Source organism: Sander lucioperca, chromosome 21 (assembly GCF_008315115.2).
Source record: "Sander lucioperca isolate FBNREF2018 chromosome 21, SLUC_FBN_1.2, whole genome shotgun sequence".
Classification (NCBI taxonomy): domain Eukaryota; kingdom Metazoa; phylum Chordata; class Actinopteri; order Perciformes; family Percidae; genus Sander; species Sander lucioperca.
Window position 1 is genome coordinate 21,419,588 of NC_050193.1, and position 25,198 is coordinate 21,444,785.

The following is a 25,198-nucleotide window of genomic DNA, read 5'->3' on the forward strand; positions in this document are numbered from 1 at the left end:
CAGGATCTGACAGACACTCTTGGTGGTAATGCCTGGTTTAGCATCCTTGACCAAGTACTTCACCTTGCTAGGGAGAGATTCTACTGGCCTTTTATGGCAAAAGAAATAGAGGATTATGTCACACGAAAATGCCCATGCATTAAAGCCAAGAAACCTGTCGCACACGTTCGTGCTCCTATGGGTAGCATTACATCCAGCTTCCCTTTAGAACTGGTGTGCATTGATTACTTACACTTGGAAGCCAGTTGTGGAGGGTATGAATATATTTTGGTAGTGATTGACCACTTCACCAGATTTGCTCAGGCATATCCCACAAAGAACAAGAGCGAAAAAACAGCTGCCGAGCGTATTTTCAGTGACTTCATACCCCGATTTGGATACCCATCCAAACTACATCACGACCAGGGCCGTGAATTTGAAAATAAGTTATTCGAAACATTGCAACAACTGTCTGGAGTTGGTCACTCGAGAACATCACCCTACCACCCACAGGGAAACCCAGCTGAGCGGTTGAACCGCACCATACTCCAGATGCTGAGGACATTGACTGAAAGCGAGAAACTGCGGTGGAAGGATCACCTCCCGCATGTTATACACGCTTACAACTGTACCAGACATGAATCCACGGGCTACTCACCCTTTTTCCTCCTCTACGGCCGTCATCCACATCTTCCTGTTGACTTGCTGTTTGGGTTCAGAGAAGAAAAGGAACCATACTCACCCAGAGGATATGCCGAAAAATGGGCTGGGAGAATGTCAGAAGCCTACCAGATTGCTAGTGAGAATAGCAAAAAGTCCAGTGCAAGAGGGAAAGTAACTTATGACAGGAAAGTCAAGGGAATGGTGCTGCAACCAGGAGACCGGGTTCTGGTCAGGAATCTCAGTGTACGTGGAGGCCCAGGCAAATTAAGATCATACTGGGAGAAGACCGTTTAGGTCAAAAAGCAGCTTTCTGATAGTCCAGTGTACATTGTCTGTTCTGAAACCGGAGACCAGGGAAAAACCAGAACACTGCACCGTAATCTCCTATTGCTGGTAAATGATCTACCTGTTGAAATCATTTCACCTCCGGAAAAGAAGCAAAAACATAAACAAAGACGAGAAAAACAGACAGACATACAAAAGGGAAGAGATGAGAGCGACAACTCGGATTCAGATGATGACTGTGCCTCAGGTTACTGGTTGAGGATACCGGCAACAAGAACAGACAAGAGACCGCTTACCCTGCATGAACAACTGACTCTGCCTCAGAGAAATCCTACCCGTACTTCGGTAACAGATCCAGCTGCTCCAGAACCTGTAGGGATGGAAAGCCATACTGTACCTGAACACTTACCAGACCATGTCCTGTTACCTACACAAGATGAAACTGAACAAAGCATTGATGAAAATCTACCTGACCCCCCCAGGCCCGAAGAAGAACATGGAGCCAATGGGCAATCGGACTCAGATACTGAAAGCGGACCCCTGACTCCTCCTGTTGAGCACAACCAGACAGAGGTTAGAAGGTCTGTACGTGACAGACGACCACGTAGATTCCTCACATATGACTCATTCGGTGAGCCGTCAGTGGAGTCACATGCTAACATCAATTCAGTTTCTATTCACACAGATCCATACTCACCTGCTGCAGTTGCTACTGAGCACACTTCATCTCCACACTCACTTGTTCCATACGTGCTGCCTTGCATACCGCACCCACGCCATATCATATACACCCAGGCACTGTACATGCCATATATTTACCCTATGCAGGCTGCATACATTCCCCCGCAGAGGCTTGGCTTTTAAGTAGTGTTTTAAGTACCTGAGGTTTCTCTACATAATGCATAATGTTGTGAGTTTAAAGGGGGCATGAGCCAATTTTAATTGAAAATGTCGGGAGCCATTTTTGTCTGTCGGGATGAATGTGATACTCACAAAAAGGGTTTTGTGATACAAAGGTATATTTGTTTTTTTTTAAGAGTTTATTGTTTTGCTTTGAAGATGGATTTTCATATTTTTGGGTACCTTAATTTATAGTTTGATCATTTAAAAGTAAGGAGAAAAATAAGCTAATCCATATTGCGCCAGTAGGTGGCAGTAGTAGCTTTTCACAGCATCTGGTACACTTTGGGAGTGCCGTACGTGAGTTCATAATCCAGTTGAATGGAGAAAGAACAACACGTCGTTGTGTCTCACTTCTTTATGTGTACTTTTTCCTGCTGTTACAGGATTATTACAATAACCTGCTAACGGGTGCCAAGCCGGTACCCGTTACACATATGGTCTCTCAAACATGCTCCAGCTACACTAGCCATTAGGTTTAACTGTAATAAAACTGCTATAGACTGAATTCAATATGAAAAAAGTATAAAGCATATTTGGGAAGAGAGAAAAAAAAAAGATGTCTCCGATCCATCCAGACATGGATTTTTAATAATCTGGGAGCCATATAGTGCGTTTATAAACGATGAGAAGAATTTGTGAATGTGTTTGGCCTAGCTTGTTACCTGTCTTTATTCAGCTATTCAAGCAGACAGCCTGCACACGTGCTGTATACCTTATAGCCAATAGAGGGCGATGTCACTCTACATAGAGACTATTATACTACCTGATTCCTTGAGAAAGGAAGCAAACCTATTTACACCTTTACAGTGACTGTCAGATCACTCACTCACTACTGGCCTTGTCAAACCTCAGATTCATTGTACTTTACTTTTTATTTTTGCTATGATGTGGATGTGTTGTTATATATAGCCTACATCACTGATTTGACTTCTTATATCAATTGTTGCAGGATTAGTAAATAGGTTGACTGATTCATAGTTTTTCACCCCAAAAACTCTTATTTTTGTGTCTTTCAGGTCTCTTTTAGGGGAGTTGGGGATCTAAATATCTGTGCAAATAAAAGGTACTGAAATAACAAATTATATATAAATAAATAGGCAATGTTCTGTATTTGGCATCAACCTCATGAAGTCATATAAACGTACGTGGCGCTGCATGTAAAATACTGCAGTACTGTCAAATTTTTGTAAAGATTGTAGTTTTATTTAAAGATGCTTACAGTGCAATTGCAACATGTAAACATTTTTATTAGTGCATGAGAAAATATACTTTAAAAAATGGATATACACATACACCCAAATGTACTTTATTTAATTATAAACATAGTGATACATCAACTTAAATACAAAGGCTGTAAGTAAAATAGTGATGATGGCATATTACTAGGCTACTAATAAACATATAATAAAAGAATATAAAAGATAAAATAATAAAATATGAAATAAATACAATAAAGTAAATAAATATACACAAACACAACAACAACAACAACAACAACAACAACAACAACAACAACAACAACAACAACATGACTTTAAATGTGTACATTTACCACAGCACGGTCCAGATTGGTTCACATCAATTTATTACATCAGTTCACTTTGATCGGTTGATGAGGGAGGGGATAACAAAGCATATCTCAATCCGATTGGCTGATTTTCTTGTCGATCAAAATTACCTTTTCTGTGATTGGCTGCTGTCCCAAAATTCTCGGAAGTGTCATTTTTGGACTTGAGTAAAACTTCGGCATATCTAGCGGTGGTGTAGCGGTGGCAAGGAGCTGATTCAGAAAGTTTGGGACTAAATGGCTACCACAAAGCAGTAAAACAGGTATGTTTGAACACTTCTCCGTATAAGAAGGTGCGCTTTTCAATTTTACCGATTAGTCGTTGTTTTCTTTCGTTGCTTGTTGTGTTTGCTTTCCCAAGCATGATCCGAGAGTTGATCATTGTCTTTTGGCCACAAGCTAGCCCCAAATTTCCTTCTTGTCTTTTAACGTTACTGAGAGAAGGTAACCATTAAAATGTCGTCTATTAAAATAGTGCATTTCATAAGTCGTAGCTTTTCGGAATCACCTATATCATCAGTAGCACTCTTTCATTCTTATTTACAGCTAATACTGACAACTTTTAAGCTAGTTCGTCTGTTATTGTCATCATCTTCTTCCACCAAAATACACAGTAACGACCGTCAACTGAAGTTGACATTTCTTGGATAAAGATGTTGCTTAGTGAACAGCTTCTACGCCGAATTGTCTCAAATACATTATTAATTTAGGGAAACTCTTATATATATTATTGTGATGTATCTGGGTTTGCTGACAGCAGCGCCAACTTAAAAATGAGAGATTTCTCAACGGAGTTTGGTATTAGTTTTCTCCACACGCCAAATAAATTAAGATTACCAGGGCTAATTACAGCGACCTGCCTCCTTGTGACATTCCGACTCCAAATGCATCGTGAATTATGTAATTATGCATTTTACGTTGTTGAACTTCTAAAGAAGACTAGAGCAGCCTCAATGCTGGTGGGCGGAGGTTAAACTTGATGAAATAACTACTAAATACGGAAGTTGTGAGCGAGTTGAGACATGTCTGTCTCTTCTTGTCAGTTGTCTGCTCTAATAATAATAATAATGTGGGTTAGCACTTGAGTGCCTTTCATAGCTTTCATGTTAGTCATAGCATGTGCAGCATGCTTAAAGGAATTCCAAGAAGCTTCTTTAAACTTGACATTTATTGACAGATTGGGTCAATAACGGTATGAAGCATTCAAGTGCTTTACATAAACAAAATAAAGTTAAATTGTGTTTTTCTTTTAGGTTTGTCAAGTGTGTAGCATGGTAATACTGTTTTCGTCGCCTTAAATACTTTAAAAACAACATGAGGATATTAATAAGAATATAAAAACAGAATGATGAAGCTGAATAAACAAGTACGTGCAAACGCAACACAACAAAACCCTTTATTCAGGTGTGTTTGATCAGTCAAGGTTTGTAATCTTTTGTGTTGGCTTTTCTCACCTCAAGAAGCTTCTTTAAGACTTTTTTTTCCTCTTTAGGCAGAGCTTGGTTGTTTCACTGCATATTTAGAACACCGTAAACAGTCTGACAGACCTGTGAAAGCGGGACAGTAGGACATCATTACATGCAGGTTGACCTAAATACTCTGTAAAGCACACTGCTGATACTCTCTGGCTGCACATTTACATAAAAAGCATGCAACTGTAAAGAATACAGGTTTGTTTGGGTTAGGTTTAGATCCAGCCACACCCGTATTATATACAGACAATAGAATTTTGGTGTTATAGGACAAACCAGTTTGACATTTGCTTGGCAAAGTGTCCACCGTTCACTTTGAATTTTCGGTAGATTCTGGAGAGAAAGAGGGATTATAAACTACAGGATTAAAGAGATGGGGAGAGGGCTGGCATCCTTTTTTTTTTTTTAGAGCATAAAGAAAAACAAAATCTATGTTTAGGGTGTCTGGTAATGGCTGCTGGTTTGTTAACAGAAAGGAGAGAGGGGGAGACAGATATCTGTGTGCATGTTGTTTATGTCAGAGTGAGTGAGTGAGTGCATGCCTGCATAATTCTGTAGCTCTACATTTGAATTAATGTGGGTATATGCATATACTAGAGAACAGTAGATCAGTTTACTGGTTTTGTGGGATCTGATCAAAATGTTCTGTGACATCTAGCCTAATTTAGGCCCATTCATGGACTTTCATTGAACAACAAATTCAATGATAAGTATACACTCACCGGCCACTTCATTGGGTACACTTGTACAGTTTGTCGGACAAAACAAACAATTTGAATACAGCAACTTGGGCTTTTAGGTAATAAAAACGATTAGGGCTAATCTAATAATGAATCAAGATAATAATCTAGAATGGTGCGGATCTGTCCAGCTGCCTTTGTGTCCGCTCCGTGAACAATTTATGCTAATAACAATAGCAAAATAACAAGATAATAACATACAACCACGAGACACTAATGAGGCTAGGAAAATTGAGCAAGGCACCGAAACCCCCAACTGCTCGGGGCTTCTTTCCATGGGCAGCTCCCTCACTCTGACATCTCTCCATTAGTGCATGTATAGGGTGTGTGTGTGTGTGTGTGTGTGTGTGTGTGTGTGTGTGTTTTAACAACAGAGTGAAAACAGCAATAAAGTATACATTACATTAAAATCAACACAGCCCTACAACAGATTCTTGATTAAACCCAAACAAGCAAACAATTCCCTAAAATGACAAAATATTCCTATTACAATATTAAGGTTCAAGGTTCATTTATTGTCATTGTACAGCACAGGGTTGCACAACGAAATGCAGTTGAAGTCCCTTTATGCTACATAAGAAAGCTGCTCCTGATTCTGATTCTGATTCTGCTCTTTAGCAGCAGAGTGAACACACTGTTGCTAGGGTGGGTATTGAATCACAGCTTATGTCTCTTATCTTATCTTATAAGTGTGACAAGAATGAAACATGTTCTTGTACATGCAGGATTTTCTGGTGCATAGTTCTCATATTTACAGTGAATAACCGTATTCATCCTACAGATGATTCACGTTTTCATGGTGCTGTGGTATGCAGCGTTTAGATGAGCTCATTATGGATTGAATGTTGAGATGCTACAGTCACTGTAGTGTGATGTAAGATGCCCTCCTGGGCCACAGGAGGATAGTGTACATACTTTATGTGGCAGAAGCATGAAGCCTGTCAGGGACTTCCTCTTTAGGCGCTGTAAAGGAAGCGTGGCCGACCGCAGCCAGGGGCCAGGTTGTGTCATTACTTTCAGCTCTGAGGAGGACGAAGAAAAAAAGAAAGTTACTTTTGTAAACCTTGATCATTTGAATACTTTAACACCTGAAGATTGGAGTAAGCGTTGTTGTTTTCTAATATGGTGTGGTGCATGAATGAGTTTCACTGGTATAACTGGATGCAGGTTACTCCATATTAGTCCACAGTCAGGAGAGGTGTATTAAAGGGAAGGTCTTCACCCAAAAAGTGCCTCTCACATACAGTATTGTGTGTGTGTGTATATGGAAGACAAAACAATTGAGGATATTAAACAAATAAAATAAAAAGCATGACAAATGCACAATGTTGCCCACTGAAATCAACTTTTAAAGATCAAAATGCTTCTATTTTTCTGTGGAAACAGTTACGGATGCACTGCTCTGATACACTGTAGTGGATCAGTGTCAGCATTGACACCATTAGTTGATTAATTGATTAGGCGATCAGCAGAAAATGAATTTGCAGAAATGCAACAAACATTTGCTTGCTCAAATGTGACCATTTCATTTTCTCAGTTTTATATCATAGTAAATACCTTTGGGGGTTTTGGCCTGTTATTCTGACAGAAAATGCAATTTGATTTCTCCTTAGGCTGTGGGATTAAGTTACCAATAATCAATTCATTAAAAATGCAGTCAATAGATGAATTGGTTTTAAGTCCCCTTGATTCTTTCACCAAAAATAGACTGCTTTGACAGGAAGACATTTAGGGTAGTGTAAAAGGAAATTCATCTCATCTTCACTTTCATTCTGTCTGCAGAGTGAACCAAGATTTCCATGATGTTTTTGCCCTCCATTTTTTAATATCAATGTTCAAGTCAGAGTTTCTGGGTCTGATGTAGGGCTGCACGATATGAGGAAAATTGCGATTATTTTGACTGATGTTGCGATATGATTCACAATATTGGAAGGAATGATACATTTTTTGGATCATCATTCTCATTTTCATTGAAACACAAATAAAAATGTACTATAGTCATGTAGTGTGATATTTTTATTTTTTCAAGAATCTGTACCAAACAAAGATGTTTTCCTTTAGTCTGTAGGATAGGATTTGTAGGCCCGGGACATCTCTGCAGCACCACAGTACTTCATTCAGAATGGTTTGACACATATTTTGCCTTTAACAAATATTGCGCCCCCCCTGAGATTTTGCGATTTCGATAAAATTGCGATTGATTGTGCAGCCCTAGTCTGATGGTGCTATGAACTCCAAATACGTGTATTGGCAATATATTTTTATATTTTATGCTATGAATTAATGAAAGTTTGCATTGAACATCTTATTTTGGAAGTGAAAGGATGCTGTTACAACGTGATGTTGCAGCGCTTTTATTTCATTGTCTTTAAGTATTTATTTGTCTTGAACTAGAGATGTTCTCCGATACTGTCTAAAACACTGGTATCGGTATCTGGAAGTACTGGAGTTTATGCACCGATCTGATACCACGTAATAAAGCCCTAAAGAAAATCTACGTTAAAGTAGTTTATTTATGTTCTTTTTCCGTTATAACTGACTGTCAAACTGGATAATAAAAGAAAGTTCTGTGGCATTCATTGTTTGTTTGTTCATGTTTCACAAAGAGCTTAACCTGAGCCAGACCGACAACAAAGATAGAAATAATATCACATCCATACAGGGATAGTAGTATACAGTTGTTAAAACATAATAAAATATATGACACACTAGTATTGGATCAGTACTTGGTATCGGCCGATACGCAAGTTCAGGTATCAGAATCGGTATCAGGAAGCAAAAAATGGTATCGGACCATCTCTAGCTTGAACCCACACTGATGCTTTACAATTAATATTCAGAAGACATTTGAGAGTTTTATCAGTGAATACCAGGGGGAAATACTCTACTACTTTAATGTATTTTGTTGCATACACTGTATGCGGAAAAGTGTTTCTGTGAGACATGTTGCCGTAGATGGTGAGTTGCAAACTTTCAGAAGCAGTTGTATGCGTTTGTGACTGCGGTGACATTAACACTGACGTTAGAGCTGTTGTTTTAAAACCTGACCAACTCTACATGTTGACTTTACTTTGTGTTCTGTGCTATCAGTTTTCACATTTTACACCGAATGGCCTTAACATTTAACACGCAGCCAAAATAACCAAATGTAGCAGCGCAGCAGCATTATTTTAGTCATCTTTGATAATGGATGCTAAGGTCACAGGAAGGACCCCTGCCTGCTGGGCCTCACTCAGTGTGGTCTGGGCTCAGGATTGCTTACTAAGTACACCTATTTTGTGTTTTATTTTTGCAAGGAAGGTTCATGTTGTATCAGACTGAGCAGTCCTTATTCAAATTGTAGGCTATAAAGGTCAGTATCAGTCTGATCCCACGCTGCCGCGTACTGATCTCACTCATAAAGTAGTGCTGTTAACTGGTTGGTTGCTGACTGGTGGCGGTAGGAAGTGGTTTTCTTGTTGCCACACGTTCTCTACCAGTCAAAATGCTCTGCATGCAGCGTTGTACCTGTAGTTTTTGTGGTTGAGGATGCAGGTTATTTGACTCCATATACAGCGCATTCAGAAAGCATTCAGACCCCTTCACTTATTCACATTTTGCTATGTTGCAGCTTTATGCTAAAATTGTTTAAAATGCATTTTTTTCCCTCATCAATGTACACTTAATACCCCATAATGACAAAGCAAAAACTGGATGTTGTTTGCAAATGTATTAAAAAGGAAAAAACAGAAATATCACATTATAACCCTGGAAAATTTAACAGCGACAGTAGTTCCAGTGAAAACCGTTCACATTAATAAGTGTGATTATAAACCAAGAGGGGAAAAAAAGGGTTTACAAAAGCATGCACATCCAGAAGATGAATACTAGCTGCTGGACAGAAGAGCATGCTCAATACAGAAAAATAGAGTCCGCACACTAGATAATGCTCCCATGAACATGTATTTAGTTACCACCAAGTGGCGTTTCAAGCGTCTGAAGGAGAGCTTGATGCTTGTAATGTCACTTGGTGGTGATAAAATATGTTCATGGGAACATTATCAGTGTGCAGACTTTTCCATCTTTTATAAACAAAGAGGAAAAATTGCAATTCTTAAAAACGAGACAGCAGCAGAGACAATTTGATGTTTGTGTTTTAAAAGATCGTAATAATCAACAGTAACTTTACCAGTAAACCTAAGATAAATAACGATTCCTCAAGGCGTTAGCTGACAACATTTTACACTCATTGAAACACAGTATTGTGGCAGTATTTCTTTTGTGTCTAGTTTCAGGTTATACCGCATCTTGTAAATTTTCTCTTTCGTGTGTGTGTGTGTCAGGAGGCGGGAGGATGTCTGTGGAGGTGGACGTGATGCTGCAGGAGGCGAAAGAAAGCATCGAGGCGGCCCAGAACTACCGCAGTGAACTCCAGCAGCGCCTGAATGGCCTCAACCAGGCCCGCAAACAGGTACCACACTGTGCCTCACCACTGCACATAACACAGATCAGACTTACAGACTTGGACTAAACAGGCCGGATAGCACCACCATTTGGCTGTTTTTATGAAGCACTTTCGGCTTATAACTCCTTTTTAGAGTCCGGTTCAATTCTTTTGTGATGATGCATTTTCCAGTGAATCAAGGAGGCTTTGAAAATACTTTTATTTAGATCAAGTCGGAGCATTTTCTCAACACATAAAAGGCACACGGCATCCTTCAGTTTATCACAATGCATTCAAAATCAACACATCTGCAGATTCCAGGTTTACTGGACAGGAAGCGGATGAAAAATCTGAAGAGTAACTAAAGCTGTCAGATAAATGTAGCGGAGTAAACACTACCATTTTTACCTCTGAGATGTAGTGGAGTAGAATAAAGGAGCAGCAAGTGGAAATACTTTACAAGTACCTTGAATTTGTACTTAGTTACATTCCACCACTGATAATGGATTTTAATGGTTTTATACGCACGCACGCACGCACGCAATCAGTCCAGGGTAATATGAAGTGGGTTAGCCCCTGACCCAACAGAGTCCCAAGGGGGGGTCTCTCTCTCTCTCTCTCTCTCTCTCTCTCTCTCTCTCTCTCTGCTATCTCTTCCTTCCTCCTGCTGTCTAGATTTACCCCTCCGGCTGCTCGTTGTAAACAATGCTGCTATTTCCTGTTGCTATGCACGTCTTAGTGGAGAGGGACGAGGCCAGATTCTTGTCCAAAAACGTACAGCTCTGACTCGTTTTTAATTTATCAACAATTGTTTACATGTGTGAAATTGGAAAGTAAAATCATTTGTTGGGTTGTCTTTTGAAAGCATTAATATATTCTCTTCACTGCGGCAGAGTATCCTTTTCAATTTGTTTTAAGTCATTTATTTTAAAATAAACGCAATAAAACGTGTCAATATCTGCAAAGCGTTTTCAGAGATTGAGAGAAAATGTTGTTAATAGTTTAGCCTTCTGCTAACTTTAGCCAAATGCTCACAGTGGCGGCTAGTTCAAGTTCATGGTTATGTACAGTAGCTAGCTAAAGCCTCGAATTACAGTTTGCAGTGTTTTCCCTACATTTGTGGAAGGTTTAGGTGCACTGTATGTGGCGGGGGGTTAGGGGTCCTCCCTTTAAGTTACGTTTTTAATAAAAACATATGCAATTTAGTATATCTGTGTCTAAAACGTTGGAAAACCTAGAGCAGATAATAAATAAATAACACTGAAAAAGCTTAAAGAGAAAACTTGCTGGTCCACTGGGGACCAACTACAATCGTTAGATCTAAGAAAAGTCAGTTAGTTTTGATGCTCACATGGATTTTACATTCATTTGGCTTCGGTGGTGCCCAAAGCATCCTGGAAAACCCTGACTTCACAAAGAAAACAGGACGGTCATTCTCATAGAATTGCCGCTATATAATGGCATCAGGATCACAATCATGATGTGGATAATTGAAATGAATGACTAGTACTCATACAGGTTACTGTATGAAGAAAGGGGCTGAGGACAGAGAGGGGACTGCTGCAGGAGGAGGGCTGGGATTTTCACATTCTGCCGTTTGTTTGGCCTTTTCCAGAAAACTGCCTACCCCAGCTTTAAATGACTTCTATGTTTGTGTGTCAGAGACTCCCTCCACCCAATCCCAGCTGCTCCATCATACATTATCTTTGGGCTTTCTTTCCCATAACCCCCTTCTTTCCCACAGCAGGGATGGCTCACCACCAGATTAAAGGAATCCAGGAAACATTACACACAAACACACAATGAGAATAAGACTGGAGATACCATACTGTGTGTGTTTGAAAACTGACAATACTATCACTGCAGCATCTTTTCCCTGTAAGAGGAGTCATCCAAACATTCGCCTGATGTCAGATCATCTCCTCCCATGTTTGATGATGTCTGGTTATATTTTTAGTTTGACTTATTATTTCAACAAAATATTGATCGCTGGTCGTCTGTGCTGCGCTGATAGTAGTCAGGAAGTGATGTCCATGCTTTATCAGTGCAGCAGTTGTCAATCAGCCTTCCGTTTCCTGCTATCTTTCTATCACTCTCTGTGTAGACTCATTGTGTGTGTGTGCATGTGCGTGTGTACATGCATGTGTGATAGGAACAGAATGGTGGAAGCAGCCTGTGATTATGCATCTCCTATCTCGTATTCAAAGAGGGAATTTGCCAGGCTGCCGAGCACGACAATGACAAACTTTAGGCAAGAAGGGAAACGTTGGGACATAAAACTGGTTCACAAAATATAGTTGTATGATAAAGACTAAAGCTGTTTGCATGCTGTGCTCAGAGATTTAATGATATGTGTACATTTTTCTGTCACAATTTCCTGTTTCCTGCCTCCTTATTTAAGTTTTACATCACCTGCCCACAACAATTGATGCCACACAGTGAAGGTGTAAATAATTGTATCATGTACCAGGTGTGTGTGTGTGTGTGTGTGTGTGTGTGTGTGTGTGTGTGTGTGTGTGTGTGTGTGTGTGTGTGTGTGTGTGTGTGTGTGTGTGTGTGTGTGCGCACTTATGTGTTGTGTATAAAAGTGTGTTCTGCAAAGAGGAACTGAAACACGACCTCTACCGCTGATGACAATCCTGCAAGCTTCCTGACAAGCTGCTCGTCAGTAAGGGTAGTCTGTGCTACAATGTGTATGATATTAGTAGTGGAGCCTTCTTTCTCTGTGCCATAGAGCTCCATTGTTCATAAAACACATCAATGAGCCTCATTGTTGCCCTGGGTGACATATTCCTTCATTACCATGAACACACACTGTAGTTTATTTTGATTCAATCCCACACACACCGTCCTGCTGCCACAAATACTCACTAGAGCACCAAATGTGGATTAATCCGCTGCTGAAAATAGTCCCCAACAAGTGCACTATTTCCTCCTGTTTGTTTGATAAAAACTACAGTGACCAGCTGTTTTTTTTTTTTTTGGAAATTACTGAGACTTACAAAAAAAAAACTACATGAGTAGGCCTATATATATTTGTGGGTTGTTTTTTTAAAAGATTTACATCTTCAGTAGGAACCAATAGGCTTGGAGCGGAGGCAGACTAAGACATGTTGGTTTCGGTCTTTTTGTGGGATTTTTCAATAGTAATGAAATAAACATTGTGATTTCTGCACGTCTGTACCAAAAATGTAATTGTAATCTGTCCTGAAGTTGTCCAACAATGTCCATTAAATATGTCCATTTAAATATGTGTAAAATGGTTTGAGGGATCCTTAGATCTAAGATCTTCATAGCCAACAACTGCTTCTCTGTTCTCATGTTGCATATGACAAAGAACTTGAAACTCTAAAAAACAAAAACATGTCAACACCTTTTTTTTAAAAATACAATACAAAATGAGAAGTATTTTAGTATTGAAGCAATGACGTGTCTGTGGTTGTACCAGCCCAAATCTTGGCTGTGAGGTTTTGAAATCACATATATGTAAATCAGAATGGTGATGTTTTATAACAGCCAATACTCTTTTCAGAGGGACAGTAAGTGTGGTTACTTTCATCTATCTTTTCTTTGTTCCTTAGGTCCGGGGCAGCTCGGGTCAGGCCCGCGAGGCCCTCCGGCGCCACTTCACGGAGCTGCAGGCGGCAGCGAGTCAGTTGCTGACGGAGCGATTGGCCACCCTGCTGGCCGAGGTGGACGCCATCGAGGCGGACAGCGTCAAACCTCTAGATGACTGCCAGAGCCTCATTGAGCACGGGGTGGGCCAGGCCGACGAGCTGCTCAGAGAAGGTGGGTCCCTGAAATACAACATTGACTCTCTCTGCTGTTGGACAGACGCCATCTGCAAAGGAGTGGTTGTTTGGTACTGGTTTTGCTGTTGTTATCAGGGTTTTCCCCACCATTGTAAGACTTAGGCGCAGGACCCAAGCTGTTTTGGGCTCCACCTAAGCCGAATGAATGTAAAATCACAAATCAAAACTAACTAAATGACTTTTCCCAGATCTAGTGGTTGTAGTTGGTCCCCAGTGGATTTCTTTAGCAAGTTTTGTCCATAAGTTCTTTTGGGAGTTATTTATTTATTATCTGCTTCAGCTTTTCCAACATTCTAGACACAGATGTGGTAATAATAAGGTCCAAAATGATATATATTTTTTATTGAAAACAATGTCTTGAGGGAGGACCCCTAAACCCCCCCGCCAAACACGTGCACCTAAGTCTTCCACAGACCTAGGGAAAACACTGGTTATGTCATAATAAAATATAACCTTTAGGGTTTTAGACTGTTCTGGTCGAGCAAAACAAGACATTAATGGCTGTCACCTCGGCAATTTTTCCCAGTTTTCTGACTTTTTTTGTGGCTAAACAATTTCTAATCAACAATGAAAAAGCTTGCTGTTTGCATCCTTACTTCTGATAAAATGTTACCCTCAATTCCAGTCAGATAAGAAAGTCGTACATGTGTCAGATATTTAAATATAGTCTCTGTCTCTCCAGGGGAAGCAGCTCTGCGTTGTGGTCTCGGGGAGAAGGAGGACAAACTGGGCAGTTTCACCAAGAAGGCCATGCACATCCAACTGGACAGGTAGGACAGAGGCAGGCTGCAGGTGTATCTATAGAGCAAAACAAATTGCCTGCTATGGGCAATAATATTCCAAGATAAAAAATAAAAAAGCGCCTGTAACTATCCTGGACAGTGATTCTGGTACTTTCTGGTGTTTTATTTACGGTGTTCTGTGTGTTTTCCAGCCTCCCAGAGGTACCAGCGTTGGTGGACGTGCCGTGTGTTTCCGCCCAGCTGGACGACTCCCTGCTGGGTCTGCTGAGGGACCGGGTGACCCGCCTTGGCTCCGTCTCCTCCCACCCGCCTGTACAGATAGAAGAGCTGCAGGAGAGACCGGGTGGCACCCTGGTCCGCTGGTGTAAGGTCAGCAAGAGGGTGTGGAATAAACACAGAGAACATACTCCCATGCCTAGTGATGTAAATGCAATAATTAGTATCTGTGTGCATCAGGTGGATGAGGACTTTACAGCAGCGGATTATCGGCTGCAGTACCGGCGGTCTGGCAGCGGGGGGAGCCAGTACGAGGACGCCTACATCGGTCGGGACTGCGAGTTCCTGGTTCTCCACCTCGACCCTCACACTGATTATCTGTTCAGGGTCTGCGCCCGCGGGGAGGGTCGCACCGAGTGGAGCCCCTGGAGCATCCCCCAGACGGGTTACACCACACTCGCACCGCATGGTAGGTGAAGACTCGGTTACCGTATCTGACCCAGGGACAGCTGCATGCTAACGTGTTTAGAAGATGAACAGTAGGTACACGTTGATGTTGTCGATCGAGGTGCTGATGGGTCTACACCTGTAGCAGGATTGAAGTAACACTCATGATGAAAGCCCAGTTTGTTAGCTGATGGTTAGTCTATATCCACGATGTTCCACTTCCGGGATTGCTCCGGTGCCGCCCGAAATTCTGCCGGATGCATGTCTTGTTAGCCGATGTCCGTTTCCTTCCGCTTTCTCTGCTCCTCAGATCTCTGCAGGGTAAATCCAGACAGCTAGCTAGACTATCTGTCCAATCTGAGTTTTCTGTTGCACAACTAAAACAACCTTTGAACGTCCACCAAAACAAGTTCCTTCCCGAGGCTATTTTGCAGCGGCACGGTGGCTCTGTGCGGAGCTTAGCACCGCCCAAGACGATTGTGATTGGTTTAAAAAGCATGTTTTTCTCCCATCCCGGAATGCTGTGTTGATTAGCCAGACCTTCCTCCGCAGCGCTGCGGAGAAAGGTCTGGCAAAGCGAGACTAGCTGAAGTCGACACATAACTTCCAAAAACATTTACCTCTCGTGGTATGCAACCATGCAGATAGTTTTGGTTTTATTCCAGGTTTTGAGAGACCCTAAACCAAAGAAATTTGGTTTAGGGTGCTCACAGCCTGTGACATGCAACATGAATTTCTAGACATGCACATGTATTTTCCTAGATGGGTGTTGCCGCACTTTCTACTATGTTATACTTTCTACAAATGTTTTAATCATACAAGAATAAAACACTGACAAATGTAGAAGTACAGTATGTTTTGACACACTTTGGAGGTGTATTTGTACATCATAGCAAGTTGATACACGTCAACGCATCACAATACTCACTGTCATATTTTCTTTTATCCCAGTTACACCCTGAATCGACTCATCCCAGCCACTGTACCTTGAATATAACTACTTTTTTTGTGATTACATTTTTTATTAAATTTTTCCATGTATTTTGGTTGGGGTATGTCAATGTAAATGTCAGTGGACTGTATTCATATAGCGCTTTTCTAGTCTTAACGACTACTCAAAGCGTTTCTACATAGTACAGTAACCATTCAACCATTCAACTATTCAACATTCACACACATTCATACACTGTGGCCGAGGCTGCCATACAAGGTGCGACCTTCCAAATGTTACCGGACCTAATGGAATTCAATTTCTGATAGTAAAACGAGTCATTTCGGTGGGGTTTTGATGCTAGAAAAAAATGCTTCCACTGATTTACAGGCGTGTCTTTCTCCATGTAAGTCTATGGGGAAAAGTCTTTTTGGGCCCTATGGCATCATGGCCCAGCGTCCAGCGCACTTCCTGAGGGCCTGGAAACTACATTTGTTGACAAGCTATCTGTGTGTGTGTGTGTGTGTGTGTGTGTGTGTGTGTGTGTGTGTGTGTGTGTGTGTGTGTGTGTGTGTGTGTGTGTGTGTGTGTGTGTGTGTGTGTGTGTGTGTGTGTGTGTGTGTGTGTGTGTGTGTGTGTGTGTGTGTGTGTGTGTGTGTGTGTGTGTGTGTGTGTGTGTGTGTGTGTGTGGTTGCTCTCTTATGATCCAGAGTGGTGTCCAGGCACTGAGGGCTACATCCTGAGCAGCCGGAGAAACATCGCTCTACGCAGTGACTCCTCCCAGTCGCGCTGCCCCGTCCTCTACTCCAACGCACCCACCTACTTCTGTGGCCAGACGCTCACCTTCAAGTATGTACACTGACCCACTCAGATAACTAATAGATTTATGGATGCCTTCCAACTGGAAAAATACATGTCATGTTGGATTTTTTTTTATGTAAATGGTTTTGGAAATGTACAGTAATCTAACTCTGTGTGTGTGCGTGCGTGCGCGCGCGTGTGTGTGCGTGTGTGTGTGTGTGTAGGATGTCTGCAGCAGGTCAGATGGATCGGAGGGACAGTCTGGGTGTGTGCGTGGACAGCGGGAGGGGGGAAGAGTCACTTCAGAGAGACCAGGCCGTCTGCATTTCCACCAACGGTACGCTGACACGGACAGAGTGTCATTTCAATTTGTTTTAGGGATAAGGATGGCCGTATTCTATAGCTATGTCAACAAAGCTCACGTACATCCAGTTTGATATTAAGTTTGACTGTAAAGTCGACACAAACTGCTTCATTCTCACAACCTCTTTTCACACATAACGTGTAACTTTGTTACGTTGTAGTTTAAAGTGCTCATATTATGCTTTTTCCCTTTCCTTTATTGTGTTATATATCTTTTTTGTGCACGTTATAGGTTTACAAAGTGAAAAAGCCCAAAGTCCACCCCAAAGGGACTTACCATCTCCAACAGAAAACACTGTTCACAAACTGCTCCAAACAGCTCTATTGTAGTCCAGCCTTTACTTCTGTGACGAACGTGCGTCACTTTGTAACACACGTTATAATGCTCGTCTAGCTGCTAGCGTGGCATGCCCTCATACTCTGGCTAGTAGTCCTTACCTAGCTACTGAGCATGTGCGACTCCCAACAAAGATGGAACAGAAGTGTGATGCCTCACTCTGTAGCTAAAACAGAGAGCTCAACACACAGGGTGAAAAGAGGAGCTGTGGCAATGTGCAGTACAGCAAAAATATGGTGTTTTCTGAAAATTAAACCACATAAACCTATTCTGATATAACCTAAATACAATTATGAACCTGAAAATGAACATAATATGAGCACTTTAAGTACAGATAGTGCAACTTAACAAAGTCGACTGTAATCAAAACATTGTCGCAGAATAGAGACTTATAATAGGCTGTTTTATCAAAAAGAGAATATGTGTGTTGCAGACAGGCTGCCTAAAGGGGCATGAAAAAATGCCAGTGTGTAAAATGTTTTCTAGCATGTAGGGAAACCTTTTCTGGCACTGCATTGTGTTTTATCCACTGGAAGGGCAGCCTAAAGGAGACTGTGTCACGTTTTATTGCACATTGGGCCACCATAGAGGGCATTTATCATTTTATTGATCTGACAAAGGGGCATCAAAGAGGGCACTTTTGCAGCGTTTCTTTTTCGAACACGGGGGCACCAGAGAGTCCAACAGTGAATCTTAACATTACCTTGTTAATAATTATTATGACAAATGGATCCACGGTTTAACAGACGTGTCTTTCGCCATGTAAGTTTACGGTGAAAAGTCTTTTTTTTGGCTTCCATGGCATCACAGTTCCACTGTATGAATGCTATGTCAAATTGGCTTTACTACACATCCTGGGGGCCTGTAGTAAACATGGAATATGTAAACAATGCAAGTTCAAAAATGTTTGGCTTTGCAAACATTTTATGAGGAAGCAAATGCATGCATGCTTGCTTTTAGGATACAACAATGAGCTACACATAAGCTACAATTAAAGGCACACATAGATGCTACTCCATTAAAAACCTTACTTTACAGATCCAGATTTGACATTGATTTATGATCTGATTGGTTCACACACTGTTTAACCCTTGTGTTGTCTTCCCGCCGACCAAGCAACTTTTAGTTTTTCTGGGTCAAGATTTGAAGTCAAAACTTCTTTTTTTCCACACTTTTGTCAATTTTGCCGTTTGTTATTGCACTTTTTTTGACGTATTTTCTTCTTTTTTGCGCCATGTTTTTGAGGCTTTTTCCAAAAATTTTATCACCGATCTTTTTTGACAAAATTTTCTACAAATGCTATAAAATTGAATAAAACACCGCAATTCAATGAAAGTAGTGAACTGATCATTTATTTTACTTGTGAAGAGCGTTGTAGGGAACCATCCATGTTATGTTTTTGGACAATTCAGTTGAAAGAAACCCACATTTCTGATATAGAAGCTTTCTGAAAATAGGTCAAATTTGACCCGAGGACAACAGGAGGGTTAAAAAAAACCTATTAAATAAAGTGATGCAACAGTACGAAGAGTATGGATGTCTATCCTCTCAGGTGCTGTATTCGTCAACGGTAAAGAGATGACTAACCAGCTGCCGGCCATCACCGTGGGCTCTGCTGTCACCTTCGACATGGAAGTGGTGAACCTGTTTCCCATCAGCAACAACAACCTGAGCGAGGGGGGCAACTTCAAGCTGAGGGTGACCATCGGCTCAGGGAACCGGGAGGTGGTGTTTGATTGGCTGGTGGACCAGGCAGTGGACTGCCTCTTCTTCGGCTGCTCTTTCGTCCACTCCGGCTGGAAGGTGCTGGTGTTTTAACGGATCCTTTTTAATCTGCTGGAGTCCAGGAGCTCGTCCCGCAGGCTCGGTCATCTCCAGTTTAAATGTTTCTCTTCTGTTGTCCTATACCTATAGGGTGCAGAGTCTGGAAACAGTCAGTCATTTCATCCCAGAATTTCTTCCAACAGCCGTTAAGTTCCAAATTAGCAGCTACCAGGGACGTCACAGGAAGGGCTTAGCCCCCAGGGTATGCGTAACCTTCGCAACAAGACGAGTTGAAACTAGCAACTACTTGCAATTCTAAAACCTGCCAGTTTACACCAATGCGGCGAGAGGAGACTTTTTGTACTTCGGTTCTAACTTTCGACTTTTTTTGTAGCTGGATATATCATTTGTTGTGTCTAAATATGAATTTGGATAACGTTAGCGATAGTGAGATGCTTTGCTGCGGTTGCATCTCTAATGATGAATGATGCATCGGCGAAAACGTTTTCTTTCTCTGGTTCACTGCTTTGTTTTAACGGCGCTAGCTCTCGCCAGTCACTCCCTAGCTCGCTCGACCACAAAAGCTTACCGTGCCCGCGGGCGCTCGTCGCGCCTCTGTCTGCCATTTCGACCCCTTGACAGTTCGTAACATAGAAATAAAACACACACACTACACACCGATGAATGGGGATGTAAGATTGATTCATTGTAGTGAGTGATACAGAGTGCACTGTAAAAAGTCTAAATCTAATTATTATTTTTCCTATTATTACGGGGGGGCCTTGGAAAAGCTACTAGCAGCTACACATAATGGTCTGTAAGTCACGTACCAACTGAGGAAATGGGATGGACCCTGATGATTCCAGACTCTTTGTCAAACCCTGTCAGTGTTTCCATCCGCTGTACATGTGAACCAGCAGATCATCAGCCAACAATGATCCAGCTCTTCTTCAGTCTTCAGGAAGCCACGTCGGAGAAATGATATTTGTGTTCGTGACAGCTTCTTGGCTTTTAGTCTGATTATCTGGCCTTCTTACAAGGTTGGCCATTGTTTACAGCTTTGCTATTTTTTTTTTTATTTTTTATGTGGCGTCTTCCCTTGCTGTGGGGAAGAGTTTCAGTAGGCCTTTGATCTATGCATCATCTTCTTTTAGTAACAGTTTGTAGATGAAAAACACAGCCTGTCAGGACACACACACACACACACACACACACACACACATACACACACTGTTCCTAGGAGGCCATGAGAGAATAGAATATACATTTTTATCTTTAGTTTGTTTCTGGGAGCATCAGGAGAGCAAAGATAGAAATGTTAGAATTTGCTAAACCTGCTAGTCTTTTTTATTGTTTTTACTTTATTTGTGTATCTTAAAAATAACCCGTCACTGTGAAAGTCACACCTCGTCTCGTATTTTTCTTTGCCTTCTAAACTTGTTTATCAGAAGTTTAAAGGGACAGTTCATCAAAACCACAAACCAGCCTGAGTGTTGTCTGTCTGTCGGTCTGTCTGGAGTTCTCAGAGGTTTGGAGAACCACAGTACATACTGTATAACAGCACATGTAGCTCAGTGGAAGCCTGGAGCTTTGAGGCAGTTTGGGCAACAGAGGGGCCTAAAATAGCACAAAGACGTTCTAAAGTTAAAACCATTGGCTTGCTGGAACAAACTTTGTGCTGCTTGTTGGCCCCAAAACTCTGAAATAAAAACAACTCTTAAAAGACTGAAAAGCAATGTCTGTTTAAATGTAGTAGACATGGAAACTCTCAACACCCACCCAGAGCAGCTCAGCCTTTTTACATGTTATTTTAGCTGACGCTTTTTATCCAAAGCGACTTACAATTGCTATTAGGGCTGTCCTCGACTAAAGAAATTCTTAGTCGACTAACACTTATATGATTTTGTCAATTAATGGATTAGTTGATGTAATCGACAGAGCTGTGCTCTTTGAGAGGTGGTTAAGACTAGAAAAGCACAATATAAATGTAGTTAATTAACCATCTGTAAAACTGACCTTCTCCACAATTAATCCTGCAAAAGCACCACTTTTACCTCAATTTTGTGTTTACCAGAAAGGTGCTCATAAGTTTCTTGGAAATGAGTAATTAAGCATAAATAAGCATAAAAAATGAAAAAAGTCATCAACTAAAGAAATCTTAGTCGACTAAGACCAAAACGACCGATTAGTCGACTAACAGGTGGCAGCCCTAATTGCTATATATATGTCAGAGGTTGAATATTGTAAGCCGGATATCTCGAGATAGCGTGTTCTGTTCTCATCCGAGATGGCGAGACGGAGACCTCCGCCAGGGCCGTGGCCGATCGCGCAATGTCAACGGGAAAATAATTCACATATCCACGCTGGGATTCAGATCGGCTCCAAAATGTACTGGGTTCTTTCCTTGTCCCGTGCTGCACTCTGCCACACTCCCAAGTTGAATGAAAATCACGCCAGTTCAGTTTTTCCGTAACCCTGCAGACAAACGGACAAAACGAACCGAAAACCATGACCTCGTTGGCCGAGGTAATTAAAGCTTTTACTACCTCCGTGAAGTTAAAACTGCTCAACAAGTTTAAAATATGTTTCAATTATTACCTTTGGAAAGAGACATTGTTATTGAGTTTTACAGTTTTTAGCTGCAGGCTGAAAGAAATAAACTTTTTGTTTGAACTGTCGCCTTTAAAATAATCGAGCTGTTACTTTTTATTATTTTAGCTTTTTTTTTTTTTTTGTTGCCTTGACAATCCTAACAGTATTTACCGAACCTTCCGTTATAGTGGGAGGATGAGAGTTTGGGGAGCATGCTAGCTGCACGTATGATTTGATGGTTATTAATAAATCTGTGAGGAACTAAATCAGCTTCATTCAGTTAACACAGTCGAGCTCATCATGACTGTATGTGGCTGGCTGCTGTGAAGAAGTTTAATTGAGAGAGTTAATTAATGTGAGGACCTGAGTTATTCTCTTCTGTTATGGTGTTTATATAAAATATTGTTAAGAAAAGATGTTTGACTTGAAAACAAAATAACAAGGTTTGGATAAAGTGGAGCTTCAGATCAGACAGGAAGTTCTTCTTTTGGGGTTTAAACTCATCTGGTGGAATATGTTAACAGTTTGTAACCAAACGAGAAGTTCACTTTATCATTTCTTAGTATCTGCCAAGGAGCGTTGCTGTCTCTGTCAGCTCTAGTTGGTGAGGCAAAAATGTAATCGCCATCAGTTTCCATCCAGAGAACTGCAGCTTGAGATCCTGTTCTGCCCACAACAATGAAGTCTCATGATAGAGGCGTCTTGCTTTAAAGGAATAGTTTGACATTTTGGGATGTCACTGCACCCAGGCGTTGGTTGACAACTAGTCTATATCCACCAAGTTTCATTTCTGGGATTGTTTAGGTGCTGCCAGAAATTCCGCCGGATGTCTGTCACCTTACTCTTCCTTTGTATTGGAATTCTAAACTCTGGTAGATTTCTGAGGACTATGGTTAACTGCTCCTCAGATCTCTGCAGGGTAAATCCAGACAGCTAGCTAGACTATCTGTCCAATCTGAGTTTTCTGTTGCACGACTAAAACAACTTTTGAACGTACACATGTTCCACCAAAACAAGTATTCTGTTGCTGCATCCCAAACCAATCCCAAACAACCCAGAGTTTTTTTCTTCCCTTAGTGCAGCATTATGACAGGTTCAGCCAGACCTTTCTCCCACCCTGAAACAGCGCTAAAACAAAGTGTGGAGAAAGATGTCTGGCTATGCGAATAAACGCAGACATGAGAGTGGCGTCTCACTTTCAGCAAGAAAGTAGAGAAGAAGCGTATTGCCCAAAATGTCAAACTATTCCTTTTAATGACAAAGTTAACATTATTTTGTTTTGGCATCACATTCTTTCTAGACTCAAAATGCGTTTTGAACTCTGGTACATCAGGATGTTCCACCATGGCTGTCCACCATATTTATGTTACTTCTTGAATGTATTTGTCTGCTGTCACTTTTATTCTTTATTGTATTTTTTTTGGTCCGTCTGGTGGAGTGAAGTGACTTATATAAAAAAAAAATGATGCTGCAACGTTACCAGTTATTTGAAAAATCTGTTTCCATCTTTCTTTTGTGAATCCACCTCTGCTAATCTTAATGTCTTTACGACGTCAACAGCGTTTCTGGTTCAGTTTTTACAAAGTGTGGATAAAAGCAGCGACATCAAGAACGCAACGCTAAAGAAAGGTTCTTAGATTCTTGACATTGCTCTGCTTCTGTCTTTCCGTGTTGTTTTTTTTCCTTGTGCAAATTTAAAATGGGTATAATTATAAGTGGATGTTTGTCCTGCACACACAGTGGACTGTTGTTGACTTTTAACCCACCAGCACCTCTTCTTCAGCTCTCTAACAGACAGACGCTGCAGAGACGTTTGCTGTTTTTGGGCTGATCCGAGGTCAGTGTTTTTGTCTTTTTGGAGAACCCTGGGTGGGTCCAGTTGATGGTACAGATTCCCTCAAACCAGTGAACCATGCAGTGGACATAAAAACGGTATCTTCTTCCTGCCTGAAGGAGAGTAAACTGTTAGCTGAGCGTTTGTCGGGGAAAACAATGACATCTGCTGCACAAACCTCTGCATTGCATTTGTTCCCACTGCTGTCATCTTGGGTATTTTGTTCAATAAAGGTCAAATCATGTAAACTGAACACTTTTTTTGTACAGAGTTTGTGACTTATCATTTTTTTCTACATGCAGATCTCGGTTAAAGCATTCACTTTTTAATTTGAAGGCCGATGACGGTTTTCTGACAGTTTACAAAGTTAGCAGCCCGTTTTCGTTTATTTTAATTATCTGTGAACTGCAGTGATGGAAGATGTATTCAGATCCTTTACTTCAGTAAAAGTACTCCAAAAATACTCCACTACAAGTAAAAGTCCTGCATTCAAAACCTGAAGTAAAAGTATGTAATCAGCTTAATGTTCTTGTAGTACTCATTGTGCAGTAAAATGTTCCTGGTCAGTGTTTGACTATTATATCTGATGTTTCTGGATTAATATTACTGCTGCATTAATGTGTATGTTGCATTTTACTGCTGCATTAATGTGTATGTTGCATTTTACTGCTGTAGATGTTTAAGGTTGTGCTAATTGTAACTCCTTTATATACTGTTGGCTAGTTTAATCTATAGCAATGCATCATATTCTATAAGATCATCATTTTTGTAGCGTTGCTGTCCTGTGAGAACCACATATCTAGAATGTTTTAAAACTTTTCATGGTGTCAGAAAAACAGCCCCGTTTTCAGCTTTGTGATGATGCTTTTTCCACCTTTTATTTAGCTTAAGAAGTAGAACTTTCGCAACACATAAGGAACACCTCATCCTTCAGTTTCTCTCCTGCTGCTAGTTTCTCTCCTGCTGCTAGTTTCTCTGCGCAGCCGTTGCTAGTCTCGTCATTTCAGCGCGTACTACTCTCATCAAAACAACTTGCTGTGATATTTCGTCACCTGTTGTGTTGTCTACACATGATGAAACTTCATATTAGGGAAAGAAATGGACCACGTGGTCTATAATTGTACAAAATTGTTCTTTTATTAGAAAACCATTCTGACTCAACTTAAAAGTTCACAATGTCAAGCTGGTTTTTACATAGTTGTTGAAGAAAAGTCTTGTTTTCTTGACATGGCTCCTCTCATCTTGTGCAAAATGCTGCTGGTCTCATGTGAATGAACAAAAAAAAAAGAAAAAAGAAAACCTCTACAGTGGGCTTTATGCAAAACA

At 40.9% G+C, this 25,198-nt stretch overlaps 1 protein-coding gene across 1 annotated transcript; it reads left to right on the forward strand.

Moving 5' to 3' along the window:
- The first annotated feature begins 3,531 nt into the window (after positions 1-3,531).
- Positions 3,532-21,151, forward strand: crlf3 (cytokine receptor-like factor 3). The gene is made up of 9 exons (XM_031318730.2): positions 3,532-3,660; positions 9,932-10,059; positions 13,614-13,821; positions 14,527-14,614; positions 14,779-14,956; positions 15,044-15,272; positions 16,892-17,030; positions 17,207-17,319; positions 19,235-21,151. The coding sequence occupies exons 2-9, from the start codon at positions 9,943-9,945 to the stop codon at positions 19,498-19,500; spliced, it is 1,338 nt and encodes a 445-aa protein (XP_031174590.1). The 5' UTR covers positions 3,532-3,660; positions 9,932-9,942; the 3' UTR covers positions 19,501-21,151.
- The last annotated feature ends 4,047 nt before the right edge of the window (positions 21,152-25,198 follow it).

What these genes read in the sequence shown, in the direction of transcription:
- crlf3 (XM_031318730.2), top strand. Translation starts at nt 9,943, where the DNA reads ATGTCTGTGGAGGTGGACGTGATGCTGCAGGAGGCGAAAGAAAGCATC. An exon ending in ATGCACATCCAACTGGACAG is followed by an intron (nt 14,615 to 14,778) that starts GTAGGACAGAGG and finishes TGTGTTTTCCAG; the next exon opens with CCTCCCAGAGGTACCAGCGT. An exon ending in GGCCAGACGCTCACCTTCAA is followed by an intron (nt 17,031 to 17,206) that starts GTATGTACACTG and finishes GTGTGTGTGTAG; the next exon opens with GATGTCTGCAGCAGGTCAGA.